We start from the raw sequence: 14477 nt of genomic DNA, 5'->3' as shown, positions 1-14477 counted from the left end.
CGTTTATTGAGAAATTTCATCTTACAATTCTACACCACCAAATAAAAACTTTCTTAATTCTAACTATTGACTCTAGACTTCACAACTCAACCCCAAATGCCTCCTTTAAGTTTTTTGTCTTTAAAATTTAAACTAGTCATCTCCAATAAAGTAAAATTAAACTCCTAAACTTTGGGTGTTGTATCAATTTAAATCATGACCTAATAATTGTATCAATTTAAATTTTGGACTTTGGAGATTGCATCAATTTAAACCCAAAATTAATAATTGTATCAATTTTAAACTCTGTATTAATTTAAACCCTAAACTTTCATAATTGTATCGACTTAAATTCTCGATTATGTTTTATTTGAATACACTTATGAATGATCAAGGTTTAAATTGATACACGGCTATAAAAATTTAGGGTTTAAATTGATATAATTATTAATTTGTGATTCAAATTGATACAAATCACAAAGTTCAAAATTTAAATTGATATGCCATCGAAAATTTAAAATTTAAATTGATACAAATTTTAAAATTTAAGAATATAAATTGATATTTGCTCCCGGAAATAAGAACTAAAACCTAGGAACTCCATTTCAATATTACAGCGCCAGCCTGTAGACTTTTGACCTCTTCTAATTATTTTCTTTCCCCTTTTGTGGTATTCTCGAAACCCATCCAAAAGTCTTCTGACTCTTCTCCAATGGAAATGTCATAAAATTATTAATCACAATATATATATATATATATTATATTAATTTAGTCATTTCATTCCCAAATGAAATCATCTCCTTCGACGGCTCACCTAAGCCTAAAACTTATTAATCTTTCCATTTAATCTTACCTATTAAACATTCAATTACTTCCCCTCAATTCGTAGTCCTATAACTATTTCCCTTCATTGATCTTTTCAGTTTCCCTAAATTCAACATTCATGGAGTTTTTCACATATCCCACTTCTAAATTTCTAACCAAACCATTCTAGTTTCAATTACAATCGAAATTGGGCTGATTCTCTCATCTGGGTCTTCTTCAAAAACTTCCAAACCCTTGAATTCGAGTTTATTTCTTCATCATTTTGCAGAATCTCGACATGGGTCCGTCGGAGAAGGAGCTGAAAGATATAATGGTGAGTCAACTGCCAGAGACTGTTAGGGAAATTTCAGGGCTTCCCGAGTACAACGGCGTCTGTAAGAAGATGTATGGGGACCTGATTCGAAGGGTCAAATTATTGAGCCCTTTGTTTGAGGAATTAAGAGATGGAGAAGAAGAACTCGGATTCGATGTTCTTAAAGGCTTGGAGTTGCTTAAAACTGCTTTGGATTCTGCTACAGAGCTTCTTAAGTCGGTCAGCCGAGGAAGCAAGCTATTTCAGGTATTGATTTTGTTTTCCTTTCTTGTATGTTCTTGTTCTGAACTTCTCTGTTTGGTTGTTGAGAATCTGAGATGATTATTAAACTAGAAATTCGAAGTATCAATTTGTAGGTAATCTGTGATGGTAATTTTCATAATGTTAACAGGAAATTACTTAGCTGATCTATCTGTTTTTTGTTCTGTGAATAACTGAAATGGTCAATTGTTTCAGAAGATTTTGATTGTTGTTCATATATGTTCCGTTGTTTGAAGAAGAAAGTTATGTTAATTTGGATTTCTTGATTGTAATCTCTAGCTTAGAAGATTTTCTGTGGCTTCTGTGATTCTTTATTTGATCGGGTATTCAATGTGGGCTGAGTAATTTCTAGAATGTCATCTACTTTGACAAGTGAATATCCGCTATCAAGAAGTTGTTGTCTTGAACTTGTTATCATAATTCATCAAATGCTTTATGGAATTTTCTTTCTCCTTTTGGGTATCAGGCTTCGCAGTTGGAGAAGATTGTACTTGAGTTTCATCATATGACGGAAGATATTGAAGCAGCACTCAGCAAGCTTCCCATCGACAAGCTTGGGATCTCGGACGAGGTTCGAGAACAGGTACAGTTATTACCTCCATGAATCTCATTGAACATCAAATTTGCTATTTTCTCTTTGTTTGGAGTTTTTCCCCGAGAGAGAGTTGGGGACTGTCATTTTAGTACCAAATTTTGATTAGTTGAGTTGGATGAGATATACACTTATACCAATCGATGTATTGACGGTTAACTGCTGATTTCATCTGTTTCAGACTGAACTTGTTCATGCACAATTCAAACGAGCGAAAGAGAGAATAACTTTAGCTGATGCACAGTTAGACAAGGATTTAGCCATATTACAGGAAGAAAAAGATTCTGATCCTACAATATTGAAGAGACTTTCTGAAAAGCTGCATCTTCGAACTATAAACGATCTAAAGAAAGAGTCACTAGCGATCCATGAGTTAGTGACCTCAAGCGATGGAGATCTCGAGGACGTTTTTGGAAAAATGTCATCTGTTTTAAAGAAGCTGAAGGATTTTGTACAATCAGAAAACCCAGAAGTTGAAACTTCTCAAGACGAAAAAACTACAACCATTAAACACAGATCTCCCGTCATCCCAGACGATTTCAGGTGCCCTATATCTCTTGAATTGATGAGGGATCCGGTCATTGTCTCCACCGGGCAGGTGAACACCGAAACTGATGGATGCAATGCAAATGTTTTCTTATTTTTCTTATTGTTATGCTTATTAATAGACTGTTTTGTGACCTTTTGTAGACTTATGAGAGATCCTGCATTCAGAAATGGTTGGATGCAGGGCACAAAACTTGTCCAAAATCTCAGCAGGCTTTATCACATACAGCCTTAACACCAAATTACGTTTTGAAGAGTCTAATTGCTTTATGGTGTGAGAACAATGGCGTTGAACTGCCAAGGAAGCAAGGTAGCTGTAGAAACAAGAAACCCGGAAACAATGTTTCAGACTGTGATCGGGCGGCCATCGATACCTTACTAGTAAAACTGGTAAATGGATCTCCAGAACAGAAAAGATCAGCTGCAGGTGAGCTCCGGTTACTAGCGAAGAGGAATACGGATAACAGAATTTGTATTGCCGAGGCAGGAGCCATTCCATTCCTTGTCGAACTATTATCCTCAAATGATACTAGAACCCAGGAGCATGCAGTTACAGCATTATTGAATCTTTCAATCAACGATGGTAACAAAAGAACTATTGTCAATTTACGAGCCATACCCGCTATAGTAGAAGTGTTGAAAAATGGCAGTATGGAGGCAAGGGAAAATGCAGCTGCAACCCTTTTCAGCTTATCAGTAATAGACGAGAATAAGGTTGCAATCGGAGCAGCTGGGGCAATTCCTGCTCTTATTAGTTTGCTACAAGAAGGGACTCCGAGAGGGAAGAAGGATGCTGCCACTGCTATTTTCAATCTTTCGATCTATCAGGGAAATAAAGCAAGAGCAATAAGGGCAGGCATTGTGAATCCACTTATGGGATTTCTGAAAGATGCTGGAGGTGGAATGGTTGATGAAGCTCTAGCCATTCTAGCCATTCTTGCAACTCACCATGAAGGAAAGATGGGAATAGGGGAAGCTGGGCCGATGGCAATTCTGTTGGAGTTCATCAGAACCGGTTCTCCACGGAACCGGGAGAATGCTGCTGCGGTGTTGTGGTCGCTTTGTAGTACTGATTTTGAGCAGTTGAAGCTAGCTAGGGAACATGGTGCAGAAGAGGCATTAAAGGAAGTATCTGAGAATGGCACAGACAGAGCAAAGAGGAAAGCAGGAAGCATTTTAGAACTCTTTCAACGCTTTGATGGACAATCAGCTAATCTATAAACAATTTGGCTATTAATTTATTTAATCAACTGGGGGTTATAGAAATCAAGTCAATGCCATCTTGCCCTTGTAATTACAAGGCATTAAAAGTGAAGGTACCATCACTTTTTTTATAATGTAATATATTTTATTGTATTTATGATTAAGGAATTCTATTTTTGTAGTTTGAATTTTTGGTGAAGAAAGTGCAACAAGGTCCTGCAGAATAAGATTTCATGCCCATTATAAGCAGTTATTTTGAAGCAATCTAAAATGGAAAGTAAAATTATTGAAAATAGATGATTCTTTACACTGTTGGGATCAAATATATGGAGTATACAGCCTGCAAGAACTTATACAAACCAACACTCAGGATTGTCACGAATAACCAATCTCGATAAAAAGAAAAAGAAATGATAATTTAAAGGAGCAAAAAGAAAAGGAGAACGAACATAATGAACTCTTTTGAGAACCATCGATCTGGATGAAGATAACTGTTATACCGCAATACCAAACAAACCAACAGCTGATTTTCGGTTCTTGCAGGTCATATTGATTAAATAGCTCTTAGAAGATGTATGGAGTAATTTTTTTAACAGAAAAAGAAAATCACAATTAGCCTAACTTCTCCACGAATGTTTCAGTCAAGGAATTGCCACTAACAATCTTTGTGGTACCAACTATCAACTCATAGGCCATTCCTTCCTGCAAGATGAGAACAATCGAACGAGAATTTCAGGGTGAGAGCCCTAAAAATAAACATATACCGAAAACGGTGCATCTGAGATTTTCCCAAAGTCACAGGGATATCTTTATCCACTAGATTTAATCGAGCATAAAACTCATCAGTATTCAACAAGGCAGCTACGACAGATATCCTTTATTCTTAGTTAAAGATGGCTGAATGAAATGGCTTAGCACGTTACTATGTTACTGCCCTAGGTTTCTCTTTCTTTCCCTTTTTACTTCCCCTCTCATTTATTTGTTCGTATATGATTATGACTAACTCTTACAAGTCTTTTACAAAGTTATAACTGTAAGTGACAAACATGACATGAAACAACGTTGTTTCTCTCTTCTTCGGGAGGGGGGAAGATTCAAGTAAAATGTTGTCATTAATGAACATGTATACCAACTTAATTATAGATACATGATATTTAACTTGTATTGTTTCACTTATTTGAAGGCTTCTGGAAAAAAGGGGGTGTAATTGTAAATAAGACACTACTTTGTGTAACATGAATAGAGGGGCAGAAGCGAAATGATGATAACTTAACACAAGAATAGTTTTAAAAGACCGAGTTTGTTCATTGGTGATAGTGTGACGCCCTATAAGATTTTAACTTTCAGATATGGGAAGGGTTTTTTGAATTATATTTGATGATTAACTTAATATTAAAAAATATATATATATTTCTAACCCATATTAACTGTCAAACAAGCATACTATTTAAATCTAGCTTTCTAAAACCATACAAGAAAACCAAAATTTAATAGACAAGTTGATCCCATACCTGACCACTGAGAAATCGAAGAGCAGAAATCTCAGCAAATGTTACTCCTCCAATAAAAACAACGAGTACAACTGTGCGCCTTCCATCTGTCACTCTGAGAAGTTAAGACATTTAATTGTCAAAGCCAAATCAATGAAATCGTCACTTGTGCATTATGAGGAAACAACCATTAATGAAAGTTTCCATCCTCGGTGTTCTTTAGCACAATAATTGTAAAAACAAGTATCATATATTGACCAACACAGAACAAATTCATAACCAATCTATCAATGGTACTGAAGTTCACTTCTTTGACAACAAAACTTCACTTTTCTGTATCCATACTGGTTTAATCATGGTCAAATAAGACGGACGTTACAAAACCAGAGGTCCAGAACACCGTTCTCCAGTTAAGGTATAATAACTTATGTAAGGTGGCTGCACTTAATTGCGTTGTCTTGTTGTCTGTATTTTGGCCGATTCTCCTGTCCTGTTTTTAGAGAATTGTGGCCATTGAGATTAGAGAGTTATGGCCATAAACGGATTAGTCGTTTTAGTTTAGGTAACTACATGGCCAGCTGAATTAATGCTGCCGCTAGTTTTTTCTTCTTTCTTCTTTCTTTTTTTTTTTTTTTTCTTTTTTCTTTTTTCTTTTGAGAAACCAAACTTTCAATGGGGAAAACCAAATCTAATAAAATCTTATCACATTAATCTTACACCAATACTTCAGCATACATATTGACAGAGTTTAGACTTACTTATCATTACTGGCTGAAGCCCCTTGCAACGTATCATAGGATGAACTGCTAAGGAATCCACCCTGGATTTCGAAACCAAAATAATTATGAAAAATAAGCCAAGAGAAGAAGGAAAAGAATTGCAAACAAAACAATCGTAAAGACAAAATTACTGACTCTCTTTGTTTCTGAATGAGGCCCAGGTAATAACTTCAAAATTTCTTCAATAGGACGCCTGATATACCCAGGCAATGAGATTAATTTCGCAAAATGGAGGTAAATAATATCCAAAATACAAAAATTTATGCACATACAAACAGAGATATAGTAGATACTGAGCGAAATTGAGGATGACAACAAAATAATTAATGGGAAAACACAGTTGGCAAAGGATAACAATTTATGAAATTTGTGACAATCCCCACCCGAAGAGCTTACAGAAACCAAATTCAATTAGAGTTAAATACAAAATAACTAAGAATGAGATCGCTAATATGAACAATATCTATTTTTTTTTCCTTTCCTTCACAATATTCATTGTTGTGCAACTAAAAAAGCAAAGACAACATCCCCCCCAACACAAAAAGGAGGCTTACCATCCAGATCTTACAGCTTGTTGGACAAGACGAATGCTAAGAGGTGCATATCCAGAAAAGACATAGGCAATATCAGTCGGGCTGAAACATAATAAATAGAAGTCAAATTCATGACGGCCAAAGAGGCAGATGTTTTGAAAAAAAATCTTTTGCACAGCATACGATATTACGAGTTATAGATGGTTGAAACAAAGATCATACGCAATTCTAGACTGGAATCTCAGAGGTGCCAATTACCAACAATTGTTAAACATACCGCATGCAAATGAATAAAATGATAGCTGTTCCTTCTTTTATTTCATTACTTAGAATATGGCCAACTCCACACTTAAAAAAAATAATACATTTGTTCATCAATGCATCATCATTTTTATAATTCTAACACCGCTTTAAATATAGAGTAGACGATTCCTTTGCTACATTTTTATATTGAGGCATAAGAAAATTTTAATTAAGGAAGCAATATGGTAACAAGGAGGACATGTACCAAATGAAAAATGGAGCCTTAAATGCTGGAAGCCGTAAATGAAGAGAAATTCTAAAATGGAAAGAATAAGATAAAGCTTTACAGGCTTTTAAAATTCAACATCGGTTAAATTAGAAAAAAGCATTCATTCCTTTTCAATACAACAAAAAATAGCTACTTTAAGGTAAGTGACGGGGTGGCATAGAGTCTAAAATATAGTTCTCCTACTGACCAGATGACTCATTAGTTTAATACTAAAATGATTCCAACATTGTTGAAAAGATATCACATCTTGCTATCATACAGAACTTAAATGAAAAAAATCAAAAGCAAAAATGTTGCTGCATGTTGATCTGCAGGTGCCTTGAGATTATTTAAGCGTCCAACTATAAACAATTGGTAACAAGATGAAGAAGAATAATACTTCACTGTGTTTGTGTCCTCTACAACAAGTTGCAGACCACGTTTGATAGTTAGCCAGTTGCTTTTTGACTCCTGCAAGGTATAGACCGTAACAATCATGGTTTAAAATTATCATTGATGGCGTCTTGGCCATTTGAAAGTGAACCACAAATTTCCTAAATCTAGATGAAGAGGCTCAACCTGTTTTTTAATTAATCCTGCTTTCTCCAAGTTATTCAATGTACCCATGTGTTCAAACCCATAGCTATGAAGTAGCTCTCTCCTAATAAGGCAGAAGCTGTGTAAGACACCAAGAGTACCCTAACTAATAGAAAGAAATAAAAATCTGACTGGGATAATTCTCTTACCTCAAGTAGTCAAAATGCCTTTTAGGTAAACCAGAATTTGTAACAGAAAGCAAGATGAGAAGACGGAGGACTTTAACAAGGGGCTCCTGCTTATGGATCAGTTCTTCAATGTACTCAAAACATCTGCACGCAGAAACTATAACATTTTCACCAATATATAACACATAACATACATGAGGGGTAGACTAGTAATAAATGTATTTTCAAGATAACTAAGACAGCTTCAAAAGTTGTACTTAAAAATTATTTCCTATCTTAAACAAAAAAAGAGATTTTTTTCACCACGAAAATGTGTTGGACAGGGCACTTGTAACATTTTTTTCAGAGAAAGCAGAAAGCAAAGGAATAAGTGGTAGTTTTCCAAAGTAACTATTCAAAAGAAACACAACACACAAAGATGTTCTAAATAATTTTTAAAATAATAACTACTTAGCAAGTCTAGAACATAAATACAGAGGAAAAACAGCAAGTACCAAGTATATGTGAAGTTGAAAAGATAATTGACTTTTAAAAAGTCAACATAAACAAACTTCAAAAGTACCATAAAGAAGAACAAACAATCAATACATTACACAACATACATGATAAATAGCTTTGTCATTTAGACTTCAACAACTAGATTTCTACACTTTAGTTGGCCATATGAGCACGAGCATAAATAAATCCATCATCAAATACAAAAAATAAAGCCTTTGATATTTCTTTTGCAAGAAGTCAACCAGCACATTTCATGTTAAAAAAAATTCAAATGTAAGCATGAGTTTAGTTTACATGTCATAGCTTTCAGCTTCAATAATTGTGTGTTCCATGTCAAGCTGCCCAAGAAAGGATGCCTTTGATGTGAACGTCGACAAGTGTTGAGCCAGGTTAATGTGCCTCTAGAAATAAATTGTGGCAAATAATAATTTTATTATCATGTAAAATGCCCCTTGATAAAGTCTTCAAGGAAGGAAAAAAAAAAAAAGAAAACGTAGGAGGTACTCACTGTCATTTCTGGCAACGAATTAAGCTTTTTAACAAAGTCTTTCAACTCAGAAACGGACTGTGTCTGTATTTGACACGAACTACCAATTAGAGTTTGTTGCAAAAGCTTTTCCTTTTTAATTATATGAGTCAGTTGAAATAGATGTGTAGGTTGACAATAAACAGCTTACAGTAGTTGACATCTCTGCATAGTCCTGCTTCATGTTCATAGCTTTTTGACGTAGAATCTGCAATTATGCTGAAGAAAACAATTAAGGAAGTGGAACTTCAAGAAAGGGAGTAATAACAATATCACATGCAAACTTCAAAAGAAGGGATGGCGGAGAAAAGAAAGTTAACTACAATCCACTAAATAGAGTTAATAAAACTAGATCAACCTGGACAACCACTTCGAAGTTGAGATCCCTCGTCTCCTTATACAGCTTGTCACTAGAATTACAAGTAAAGAAAGAAATAAACATAAGTTTTAAAATTAATAGTGAGATAGCTGCCATCACACTAGAATGTGATTCGGATTTAGTTTCCCAATCCTCCGACATTCATAAATAATATAATCACTCGGCCAAATTAACAATATCTTGATGTCACGTTTTTAATTATGCTTTTTTTCAAAGTACTCCTCTCTAAAAAAATCATGCTCTTTTTTAATGAGATACCAAGATTCTATAGAATTAAAAAGTATCGACCTCTACAATCTGGTATAACATACTGTCAAATCTAATCCATCAGAGAAGTTAGACACGTAAAGGGAATCATAAAGCTAAAGGATAGCATAAAAATGTATAGTATATTTGTTTGGCATAAAAGAAAGAAGACCAACATATATAAAATTTAGTGAGGATCAGCATATAATGCTTGCTGCTAAGGATGGCTAAATATATTGAGCAAAGATAGTAGAAACCTTGAATTAAGTGGAACCTTCATCTTTTTTCCATCCTGTTGAGCACCCATGATTGATGAATCAAGCTCCACGGAACCATTATTCACATGCAAAAACTGCAAAGGCCATATCAGAAAACTTCAAAATAAAATTAAGTTATACATAGCCAGTCTATTTGAATTATGGTAAGTAGGCTAACAAGTACTATGACGAGTATATAATCGGGAGTTGGTGAGGCTTTGAAGCCAAAATGGGAGAAGTTACAGCAAATTAACTATCTTCCCCCATAAGAATCTTCATGTCTTGTCAAACTATACCAAGTGATCATCCAATGGGGCAAAAAGGAGGAAGAAGAAGAAAGAAAGAAAGAAAGAAGAACTTCCATTCATGCATTAGCTCACCTCATCAACCAACCCTTCATACGTCAACTGAGAACACATGGGAGTGACCATGTCCACCTGCAAAGCAGGAATAGCAAGTTCAAAACAACAAAGGCAGTTGAATAGACTAGACAAAGATAAATATGGAAGAGCTCTTTCTTTGGCGTCAAGCTCCAATTTATCCTCCTTCAAAACCAAGGAGCTTTAGAACAAAAGTTTCAAATACAATTATTCATAACTTGAAGTAAATATAACTTTTATATCCCCATCAATAAATTACCAAAATTAATATACATAGTATGACCTATACAAATCAAACCACATAACATAATGACATTCACAGCAGAAATATGACGATATTTAATGAAACTTTACCTCCCTATCAATAAGAATGAGTGTATTTATCTCTGGCACAACCATCTGAAATAAAATGAATAAATCAATTCTTGCATAAATTTTTTAAATGAAATTGAAAAGAGAGAGACAGAACGAGGTGTCTTGAAGTTAAACATTTACATCATTTGAGTTGACAGGTTCCTCTGTTTGCAAATGATTCAGAATGTCAGCAACACGTACTGATGCTTTCCCTTTGGCCCTCACATTTGGTATTGCCCCAAAGGAAAACTAGCATACACAGCCAAATAACTATACCATGATTACACAATAATTCAGGAATATATATGAGTGAACATGGTAATAAATCAGCATATTTTACAGTACTAGAAATGTACTTATCATACAGCAGCGTTGAGTACATGAACAGATTTTCCCAAGTTCTAGATTTTATTCTTTATATAGACAAAATGCAGGAAAGATTGTACAACCTCAAGCTTGTGAATTGCTTTTGCAATATGCCAGAGTGAGCTAGTATCACCATCAACAAGGTATTCCTGCCAGAAAAGGGAGACAAAAGTTAAATGTCAAGTCATGTATAAGCACAAAGAAAGAACATTGACAATACCAAACAAAACAATTGAATGAACTTCTTTTTATACTTTGTTCGAACGATCAAGTTCAAATGAAAGAATATCCTCATCCAATGGAATTACGTATAAAGGATACTCCCCGATAGTCAGTAGGTGGTGGACCTTTTCCTCCTCCAGAACCTGCATAATTTAAATTTTAACTTTGATTATGAGGATGTGACCAAAAATTTTAACTTTGTAAATTTCAAAATCAGACCATGACTCCAACTGGCTCCCAACTCTTACCCTCTCACAAACTACTGTACGGCGAGGGGCAAAATAAACAAAGTATTCTCTTTGAAGTCCTTTCGAAATGTCATTTTGAATATTGGAACATATGAAGCGCATCAAATCCATCTGAGCTCGAACAAGATAAACCACCTTATTGCAATCAGTTTGAATTGGATCAGATGAAAGATGTCGCAATTCAGCTCCATGTTCCTGTTTTGCACCAGCAGCAGCCATTCCTCAATCCTCAAACGATTAAAAGTGGAAATGGAGATGAATAATTAAATTCCCACCAGAAAGATAAAACATGACTTAACTGAATAAGAACACAAATCAATTCACAAGATTAAAAATGAATAGCCAAATACATATAGGAAAATGAGATATTCTCATAAATTCTTCCAGTATCCGATCTTCATCGTCCACTGGTAAAAACAAGCCTTGAGTGAAAAGAAGAGAGTACCTTAAGTATTGACGTTTGGATGATTAAAGAAAGAGAACCTCCCAGCTTAGGATCAACGACCAAACACTTCCTTCCCCGAATCTAAACAGCAACATTCAAATTCAAAGCAAATTTTTGCAAATTAACTCCTCGAAATCTAATCTTCAATGTTACATCAAACGTGCACGTTCTGTTAAACCATCCGTAAACTTCAATATAATTTACTTTTTTATTTCTGTAATGTATTCTCGGTAACCAAACAGATAGAAGACAAAAAGAAGTGAAACTCAAATTCGCGACTAATGTTAACCGGAAGAAAGGAACTCACATTTTTTAGGATGTTTATGAGCTCCTTCTGAGATTGTTCCCTGAAAAATTGACCATGAAAACTTGAGGAGACGGATTGAAAGAAATTGGTAGTGAAAAATTATGAAGCGATGATCAGAATAAGAACCTGAGCGCTCGGAGATTCAGAGGAGCATTATCCAAATTCGGAATCTGTGCCATCGAAGCCGAAGATTTTCCTTTTCTTCTCTATTTCAATTCGATTCTTTGTTAACAGAGAATTTTCCTTCCCCTCGCTAGAAGAAAATGGCAGTCGACTTCCGATGCATCTATAGTCCTTTTCCTCATCGGCGCCGTCGTATTGGTTTTATTATTTTTCTAATAACTTTTTAGAAATGTTTAAATATTTGTTTTATGATTTTAAATTCACTCACTTTGGCAAACATATGTTTGACATACCATCAAATTCCTATTTCTAAAAATTGTTTTCGAATTCTTTAGAAAAATATGTTAGGATATAAATCTAATTCAATTTTTTTAATTAAAATATATATGATATAATATATTGTAAATTAAATTAGATTAAATTTTAAATTTAACCTTTATGATTTAGATAAAATTAGAAATTAGTTCATATGATTTTTAAATTTAGAATTTAGTTATTATGGTTCAATATAACTTCATATACAGTCCCTATATTTTACTAAATCTTCTAAAATGCTCTCTACCATAAGGACTATTAATTATGAAATTTTTATCAAATCATAGAGATAAATACTAATTATAAACCATAAGACCTGAATTTTAACTTACTCTAAATTAGGGGACCAAAATTTCAATTTTTCCTATAAATTATATAATATTACAAAATAATAATTACACAACTTTTTAACCTAAAATATGTTAATTAATTAATTAATTAATAATAATTTATTGTCAACTAATATTTAGTAGGTAACTACAACAAGTTTACAAATGTTTAAATTAGAATCTAATTTTTGAATTCTACTACTAAATAGATATATGAAAATATGGAATACAACTCTTTTTTAATTTAATCTATTGTTTTTAAATTTTCTATCAAACAGATTCTAACGTATTATTTGAGTTGTAACTTTGGTGTGCAACCAAGACATCTTTGTATAAAATATTGTGAGGGCTTGAATGTGATATAGAAAAATGGTAGACATACACCTTGACCACTAGAAACCCCAAGTATTTCAAAACCTTGAAGCATAAGTTTTAATCAAATAACAACACTCTTTTTAAAAAATGAAAACCATCTTAGATTTTTTTTTTTTCTTTTTGAATTTTTAACATTTATAGAAAATTCACATAGAAAACAAACATTAAAAAAAAAAAAAAAAAAAAAAAAAAATCTCAATTAGTTATCAAACGGTATACAATGTCTTCAGAATTGAACTAATTTATTAAATGCAGCAACTTTTTAAAAATTGAAAAGATATATAGATAAATAATTATGAAGTAATTTGTGGAGCTCTAATTAAGTAAATTTAAATTACATTTCTTAAATTTTAGGGTTTTAGTTTTCTATTTAACTTTAAAATTTAAGATCTTTGATTGAATTAAATTGGGGAGAATTTAGATTTAATAGAGTTAATCAGAAATTTGTAGATTGAAATTAAAATCGAATATAATTTAAATAAAAAATTATAAAATGTGTTTTATTGTGTTGGAAAGTAAGCTTTAAAGGTGTTAATGGGTTGGATTGAAAGACTTTTTAGATCAACCAAATTGTTCGGGTGTAAATTTTTTCAACCCAAATAACTCTGGTTAAAAAAATGAACCCAACCCAACTCAACCTTGAAATATTTGGATTGAGTTGGTTTGGGTTAATTGGATCGTTTATTTAAAAATTTGTTATAAAAAAATAAAAAGTAAATATGTAAAAATTTAATTTAATTATTTTCATATATTGAATTAAGATTAACAACTCAATTTCAATTTATATAGTGAACATTTTCTTTCTAAAGTGCAAGAAAACTACTTTTAAGAGTCGTTGAAGAATAAATTATTAAAAAAATATTAGAATTAAATAAATTAAAATCAATATATGTATAAATAATTGTGTTATAAGTAATAAAAAATATATATTTTTTTAAAATTAATAATAATTTTGGGTTGGTTAGGGTTGATTTGGGTTATATTAGGTGAACCCATGACCCAACCCAACCCATAAAATTTTCATTTATTTAAACTCAATCCAATTCAAATGAGTTGATAACCTAATCCAAACCATACGAATTGAATTGGATTGATTGGTTTTTTAAGATCATTAGGTATTTTTGAACCCAACTAGTAAGCTTAAAAAAAGTATAAATAAGAAAGCATTAAAATTAAATGTCCATTTATTACTTCTCAAACTCTTTTGACCTCTCACAAATAATAATAATTCTCTAATCTCTCTCATCCCACGTTCAAAAAGGTAAGTAACGAAGTTGCTTTGTATTCACTATTATAATTACGAATTTTGTCCTAATATTTAAACAAAATATTCCCCAAAAAGAAAAAAAT

The 14477-nt window shown here is 32.9% G+C and overlaps 2 protein-coding genes across 2 annotated transcripts; one reads left to right on the top strand and one right to left on the bottom strand.

The window, feature by feature from the left end:
* Positions 1-620: 620 nt before the first annotated feature.
* PUB14 (plant U-box 14) lies at positions 621-3946 on the top strand. Its single transcript, XM_039036015.2, has 4 exons — positions 621-1363; positions 1845-1961; positions 2152-2568; positions 2661-3946. The coding sequence occupies exons 1-4, from the start codon at positions 1082-1084 to the stop codon at positions 3735-3737; spliced, it is 1893 nt and encodes a 630-aa protein (XP_038891943.1). The 5' UTR covers positions 621-1081; the 3' UTR covers positions 3738-3946.
* Positions 3947-3972: 26 nt separating this feature from the next.
* Positions 3973-12388, bottom strand: ATVPS33 (Sec1/munc18-like (SM) proteins superfamily). The gene is made up of 22 exons (XM_039036016.2): positions 12112-12388; positions 11986-12025; positions 11679-11759; positions 11234-11428; positions 11018-11128; positions 10847-10912; positions 10539-10646; positions 10398-10442; positions 10044-10100; positions 9664-9758; positions 9140-9191; positions 8933-8989; positions 8764-8826; positions 8550-8656; positions 7779-7901; positions 7612-7693; positions 7433-7503; positions 6543-6623; positions 6124-6181; positions 5968-6029; positions 5231-5324; positions 3973-4421 (listed from the first exon to the last, which is right to left on the bottom strand). Exons 1-22 carry the CDS (start codon positions 12162-12164, stop codon positions 4332-4334), a joined length of 1791 nt encoding a protein of 596 aa, XP_038891944.1. The 5' UTR covers positions 12165-12388; the 3' UTR covers positions 3973-4331.
* Between the last annotated feature and the right edge of the window lie 2089 nt (positions 12389-14477).

The sequence above is a fragment of the Benincasa hispida genome, chromosome 7 (assembly GCF_027475165.1).
Source record: "Benincasa hispida cultivar pf3 chromosome 7, pf3_genome.v1.1, whole genome shotgun sequence".
NCBI lineage: Eukaryota > Viridiplantae > Streptophyta > Magnoliopsida > Cucurbitales > Cucurbitaceae > Benincasa > Benincasa hispida.
Note: the sequence above shows the minus strand (reverse complement) of the source record. Positions and strands in the feature narration are given on the sequence as shown.